Source organism: Oncorhynchus clarkii, chromosome 13 (genome assembly GCF_045791955.1).
Source record: "Oncorhynchus clarkii lewisi isolate Uvic-CL-2024 chromosome 13, UVic_Ocla_1.0, whole genome shotgun sequence".
In the NCBI taxonomy this organism is placed as follows: Eukaryota; Metazoa; Chordata; class Actinopteri; order Salmoniformes; family Salmonidae; genus Oncorhynchus; species Oncorhynchus clarkii.
The window spans coordinates 27,488,780-27,496,242 of NC_092159.1; the positions used below are offsets into that span (position 1 = coordinate 27,488,780).

Below are 7,463 nucleotides of genomic sequence, written 5' to 3' on the forward strand. Positions count from 1 at the left end.
ACTCACCTCACTGGTCACCATAGCAACAGCCACCCATAGCACACGCTCCAGGAGGTATATCTCACTGGTCATCCCCAAAGCCAACACCTACGTTGGCCGCATTTCCTTCCAGTTCGCTGCTGCCAGTGACTGGAACGAATTGCAAAAATCGCTGAAGTTGGAGACAAACACCTCCGTCACTAAGCATCAGCTATCTGAGCAGCTTACCGATCGCTGCAGCTGTACACAGCCCATCTGTAAATAGCCCATCCAACTGCCTACCTCATCCCCATGTTTTTATTTACTTTTTTCTGCTCATTTGCACACCAGTATTTCTACTTGCACATCATCATCTGCAGATCTGTCACTCCAGTGTTAATTTGATATATTGTAATTACTTCGCTACTATGGCCTTTTTATTGCCTTACCTCCATACTCCATTTGCAAGCACTGTATATAGATTTTTCTATTGTGTTATTGACTGTACGTTTGTTTATCCCACGTGTAGCTCGGTGGTGTTGTTTTGGTCGTACTGCTTTGCTTTATCTTGGCCAGGTCGCAGTTGTAAATGAGAACTTGTTCTCAACTGGCCTACCTGGTTAAATAAAGGTTAAAAAAAATAATAATAATCGTAACTTTATTGACAACGCCCAAATGGATACTGTCATTAATGCGGTTCTTCCATAATTACACATAATTCTTAATACTGTAGCTGTTTTGTTAGTCACATGTTCAACTATCATCAGCTGATCCAGGAAAACATTTTCTGAATTCCAGTGAAATGACAAACATCAAGACATGCAACAACAACCAAAGTGCTTCTTCATTCATTACTCTGGTAAAGACAGTTATGCTGTGCTCCATGTTGGATCCAACATCCCTAACAAATTGATGTTTATAATGTTATTGTCTGCTTGATTTACTGTAGGGTCTCGTTAGTCTGTTTGCACACAGAGATAGTTAGCTCATAATGTGTCTGAATCTACACATTATGAGCTAACTATCTCTGTGTGCAAACAGACTAACGAGACCCTACAGTAAATCAAGCAGACAATAACATTCCTTGATAGATAGACTATTGAACACACACAGCTATTTTCCTATATTCGTTGTTAGGTGAAGTTATGGGTCCTACAGTAGGTCTATGTTGTTGTTAGGGGAAGTTATGGGTCCTACAGTAGGGCTATGTTGTTGTTAGGGGAAGTTATTGGTCCTACAGTAGGGCTATGTTGTTGTTAGGGGAAGTTATGGGTCCTACAGTAGGTCTATGTTGTTGTTATGGGTCCCAGAGTACACTATGTATGTCGTGCAACAACAACCAAAGTGCTTCTTTGTTCATTACAGGTATATTTGTTGTTAGGTGACGTTATTGGCCAATTTGGCAAACAGTGTACAAACCCTCATTGTCAGGTTGATGGAAAAGCTAGACAAAGAGCATTTTTAATGGTTGAAGTGTTTTTTAAATACAAAGCGGTTAATTTGCGATGATGACACAAACATTATATTAAGCAGGACATTCAAACGAGCCTTACAATTATAATCCAAAGTAGTGTGAAATGCACTCATAAGCAACCTGGACATAGAGGTTACTCCCCTGAGTTTTCCCATATTCAGAATACATTGTGAAAACACAAATCTTTGCTCACCATTTTTGCTCCAGGCAGATATATACTACGTCCATAACTAGTGGTTTCCTCATTAGCAGGGAGGAGTTTCTGCAACCAGATATACTTCATCCATAACTAGCGGTTTCCTCATAAGCAGGGAGGAGTTTCTGCAATTAAATTGTATGTGCATCGCACTCATGCCGCAATTTTATTAAACACAGAAAGGGGCCTAAATTGGAGACCAGAAGTCGTCTGGCACACTGCTTATAGTTTCAACAACATTAATAACTTGTTTCTAGTCTACAATCGTCGATGTTACTACTAATGTGAAAACAAGACAAAATATGACTATTCTTGCTCATTTTAAGACAATTGTCACATAATTTTAACATTCATTACAGATGTCAATTGTTGTACAACATCATGGCTACGCTGTTTACAGTGGATTTCTGCTGTTGTGGGCCGTTAATCATCTGTCTGACTTTGTTGTTCCGACAGGAGAGATATGGGACTATCGTGGATCCTCTGGGGAGCCTCAACAACCTCATGATGCTAAAAAGGCAGAGAATAGTCTCTCCAGATCAAAACACCTCAATAAATACCTGCAGAGACCCACAGGGAAGGGATCTCACTGCTGCTCTGACTGTGGGAAGAGATTCACCTCATCAGGCATTACAATTCATCAGAGAACACACACCGGAGAGAAACCTTATAGCTGTGGTCAATGTGGGAAGAGATTTAGTCAATCTGGAGATCTGACAGTGCACCAGAGAACACACACAGGAAAGAAACCTTATAGCTGTGATCACTGTGGGAAGAGATTTGCTGCATCTGGCTCTCTGACTCTTCACCAGAGAACACACACAGGAGAGAAACCTTATAGCTGTGATCAATGTGGGAAGAGTTTTAGTAAATCTAGCCACCTGACACTTCACCAGAGAATTCACACAGGAGAGAAACCTTATAGCTGTGATCAATGTGGGAAGAATTTTAGTCAATCTGGAGATCTGACAGTGCACCAGAGAACACACACAGGAAAGAAACCTTATAGCTGTGATCACTGTGGGAAGAGATTTGCTGCATCTGGCTCTCTGACTCTTCACCAGAGAACACACACAGGAGAGAAACCTTTTATCTGTGATCAATGTGGGAAGAGTTTTAGTCAATCTAGCCACCTGACACTTCACCAGAGAATTCACACAGGAGAGAAACCTTATAGCTGTGATCAATGTGGGAAGAGTTTTAGTAAATCTAGCCACCTGACACTTCACCAGAGAATTCACACAGGAGAGAAACCTTATAGCTGTGATCAATGTGGGAAGAGTTTTAGTCAATCCAGCCATCTGACACTACACCAAAGAATTCACACAGGAGAGAAATCTTATATATGTGATCAATGTGGGAAGAGATTTGCTGCATCTAGCTCTCTGACTCTTCACCAGAGAACACACACAGGAGAGAAACCTTTTAGCTGTGATCAATGTGGGAAGAGTTATGCTCGATCTTGGCATCTGACTCAACACCAGAGAACACACACAGGAGAGAAACCTTATAGCTGTGATCAATGTGGGAAGAGTTTTGTTACATCAAACCAGCTGACTTTACACCAGAGAACACACACGGGAGAGAAACCTTATAGCTGTGATCACTGTGGGAAGAGATTTGCTGCATCTGGCTCTCTGACTCTTCACCAGAGAACACACACAGGAGAGAAACCTTTTAGCTGTGATCAATGTGGGAAGAGTTTTAGTCAATCTAGCCACCTGACACTTCACCAGAGAATTCACACAGGAGAGAAACCTTATAGCTGTGATCAATGTGGGAAGAGTTTTAGTCAATCCAGCCATCTGACACTACACCAAAGAATTCACACAGGAGAGAAATCTTATATATGTGATCAATGTGGGAAGAGATTTGCTGCATCTAGCTCTCTGACTCTTCACCAGAGAACACACACAGGAGAGAAACCTTTTAGCTGTGATCAATGTGGGAAGAGTTATGCTCGATCTTGGCATCTGACTCAACACCAGAGAACACACACAGGAGAGAAATCTTATAGCTGTGATCAATGTGGGAAGAGTTTTGTTACATCAAACCAGCTGACTTTACACCAGAGAACACACACGGGAGAGAAACCATATATCTGTGGTCAATGTGGGAAGAGTTTTGCTACATCAAACCAGCTGACTTTACACCAGAGAACACACACAGGAGAGAAACCTTATAGCTGTGATCAATGTTGGAGGAGTTTTACTTCATCTAGCTCTCTGACAGTACACCAGAGAACACACACAGGAGAGAAACCTTATAGCTGTGGTCAATGTGGGAAGAGTTTTCGTCAATCTAACCATCTAACACTACACCAGAGAACACACACAGGAGAGAAATCTCATAGCTCTGACCAGAGATAATCTTATAAAAGATCTCTGATCAAATATTAGAAAATACATATATGAAGGTGTTGTTTCATAATATCAATGAAATAATGGTAGAATGTTTTAACATTGTAGTAGAAATATTTTAATGATGTCACAATGTAGAAACCTAAACGTTTTCCCCCTTATGAATTGATTTCAACATGATATGGATATTAGCCTCAGGGGAAAAATCCAGGCAAAAAATCCAGGCTCTGAAATGGAAGAGTTATATTCATGTGATTTAACAAAAATTGACAAACAAAAAAATTAATCAAATCAAATGTATTTATATAGGCATTCTTACATCAGCTGATATCTCAAAGTGTTGTACAGAAGCCCAGCCTAAAACCCCAAACAGCAAGCAATGCAGGTGTAGAAGCACGGTGGCTAGGAAAAACTCCCTAGAAAGGCCAAAACCTAGGAAGAAACCTAGAGAGGGACCAGGCTATGAGGGGTGGCCAGTCCTCTTCTGGCTGTGCCGGGTGGAGATTATAACAGAACATGGACAAGATGTTCATAAATGACCAGCATGGTCAAATAATAATAATCACAGTTGTTGTCGAGGGTGCAGCACCTCAGGAGTAAATGTCAGTTGGCTTATCATTAGGAGTATCTCTACCGCTCCTGCTGTCTCTAGAGAGTTGAAAACAGCAGGTCTGGGACAGGTTGCACGTCCGGTGAACAGGTCAGGGTTCCATAGCCGCAGGAGCAGCAGCACGGCCAGGTGGGCTGGGGACAGCAAGAAGTCATCATGCCAGGTAGTCCTGAGGCATGGTCCTAGGGCTCAGGTCCTCCGAGAGAGAAAGAAAGACAGAATTAGAGAGAGCATACTTAAATTCACACAGAACACTTGATAAGACAGGAGAAGTACTCCAGATATATCAAACTGACCCTAGCCCCCCAACACATAAACTACTGCAGCATAAATACTGGAGGCTGAGACATGAGGGGTCAGGAGACACTGTGGCCCCATCCAATGATACCCCCGGACAGGGCCAAACAGGAAGGATATAACCCCACACACTTTGCCAAAGCATAGCCCCCACACCACTAGAGGGATATCTTCAACCACCAACTTGCCATCCTGAGACAAGGCTGAATATAGCCCACAAAGATCTCCCCCATGGCACAACCCAAGGGGGGGTGGGGCGCCAACCCAGACAGGAAGATCACGTCAGTGACTCAACCCACTCAAGTGACGCACCCCTCCTAGGGACGGCATGAAAGAGCACCAGTAAGCCAGTGACTCAGCCCCTGTAATAGGGTTAGAGGCAGAGAATCCCAGTGGAGAGACGGGAACCGGCCAGGCAGAGACAGCAAGGGTGGTTCGTTGCTCCAGAGCCTTTCCGTTCACCTTCACACTCCTGGGCCAGACTACACTCAATCATATGACCTACTGAAGAGATGAGTCTTCAGTAAAGACAAAGGTTGAGACCGAGTCTGCGTCTCTCACATGGGTAGGCAGACCATTCCATAAAAAATGGAGCTCTATAGGAGAAAGCCCTGCCTCCAGCTGTTTGCTTAGAATTAGAAGTTGTGACCCACTTGAATCAAAATGCAACACTTCAAAATGTGGCAAGCTGTTTTCTACAAATTGCCTCTAACCAGGGATGTACACATTACTCCCAGATTCCGTGTAGATTTTGAGCTGTTCATTTTAACAGGATGTGCAACCTCATCTCCCCTCTCGGCATGAATGATTTTAGCATGATATCGATGAGTGATGACAAATACGTGTTGCATTCCCTTGTTTAGCGACCCCTAAATTTATAAGCATCACTCCCAAATGTAGCTGACTCTTCTGCAGGTTGTCCTCTAACCAGTGAGGTAAAATGTCTCCCATTTCCCTGTTTTTGTTGTTGTGTCAGTTTCAACAGCACGTACAACCTAATTTCCCCCCTAATCGATTGCTACTTGTCAAAACAACAGCGTTGTTGGTGCTTGTGCAGTTTATAAGGAGCTTGTTTAAAAAAATACAAGTAATACGATTATTGTGGCAGATGTTTGTGTATATAGCACATGTTATGTTTAGCTTTTCAATTTATCCCAAACTGTTTCTGCATATTGGTTATTGATTTTGACACGTTAAAACGTGTTTTGACATTGAGCTATCCCACCAAGCAAAATGTCATTGAAAAGACGTTGAAAATATGACTATGCAATCAAATATTTCATATGTACATTTCATGTAACATTTGGTAGTGATATTTATTAATGCAACCAACTGACAATTATTTGGTACAATTATTGACATTGTTGCCCTGTTTTTAGAATATCGGGGTTAATTCTCACATGTGCCAAACCAAATGTACTAGAGCATGACATTGGGGACTGGGCCCTGATCCAACAACATACCTATCGAGTGAACCCTGAAAGGAGAGAGAAGCTCCGCAGTGAGGTGGAAAGTTACTACGGATATCGCAGGAGTTTCCTCTTGAAATCAGACATGTCCGTGATAAGGACAACTTGGTTGCTGATTATCTCTGGGGCCAAAAAGATTTGTGTTTTGCGTTTAGCCAGTGTGTTTATTTGGAGTTTTATCTCTTTTTCTTTTCCGTATTGAAACTGCACTGTTGTATTCGGTGCATGTGACTAATACAATTTGATTTGAGTTTTGTTTGGGCTCGTTCCAAGGGGACGAGAGTTCTAGAAGCTAGTGAGTTTTAGGATTCTATAGAAATAAAAAGGAGATTGTTTATTATTAATTGGGAATGTGTTTTTGAATGTTTGTTTTTAATTGTTGACAGCCAGTAGACACCATGTTTATATTGGTGAAGGTGAAGCATTGTAGTTGATTATAATGTGAAATGGAAGTTGTTTTCTGTTGGTGGTGAGCAAACTTGTCCAACAAAAATATAGGATATATTTGTTGTCTTAAAGGGGAAGGTGTTCCAGGCTTTGGTTTTTCCATTTATGTTTTGAGGTTGGACTTTAGCCGTCTAGCTCGTTAGCACGTAGGACGCACTGATTGGTGTCACCTCGTTAGTCAGTATGTGTTACATCTGTGCTGGCTGGTCCAGGTTCTATTTAAGTGTGTCTGGCCTCTTAATATTTTAATCAATGGCATTTTCTTAGGGTGATCATTTGTCTTCTCTTTGGTGTACTAAATATTTCTGTTTATTTTCATAGTTTTTTTCCTGTGAAGCCATTGTGTTGCATTCATTCTGAAATGTGCTGTACAAATAAAGTTTGATTTGATTTCAACAAATGACCGACCAATCAACAGACTCCTGGTCCCTCTTAGTATGAAAATCAGTATCAATCCCATGTGAAAGGATTCAACTGCTGCAAACTGAAACAAACAAATGGATCAAACAGATCAATCCCACTTTTCCAGCCTGCAGAAGGTGTTCTGGAGTGGTTAACACCAACCCCGGCTCTACCAGGGGCTTGGATGGAAGGATCAGTCAGTCAATAAAGTATAGAGCTGCTGTCTGACAAAATCACTATTTTAGTAGTT

At 41.7% G+C, this 7,463-nt stretch overlaps 1 protein-coding gene across 1 annotated transcript; it reads left to right on the forward strand.

Moving 5' to 3' along the window:
• Window positions 1-1,918: 1,918 nt before the first annotated feature.
• LOC139424734 (zinc finger protein 271-like) lies at window positions 1,919-7,223 on the forward strand. Its single transcript, XM_071176843.1, has one exon. It carries the CDS (start codon window positions 1,988-1,990, stop codon window positions 3,995-3,997), a length of 2,010 nt encoding a protein of 669 aa, XP_071032944.1. The 5' UTR covers window positions 1,919-1,987; the 3' UTR covers window positions 3,998-7,223.
• The last annotated feature ends 240 nt before the right edge of the window (window positions 7,224-7,463 follow it).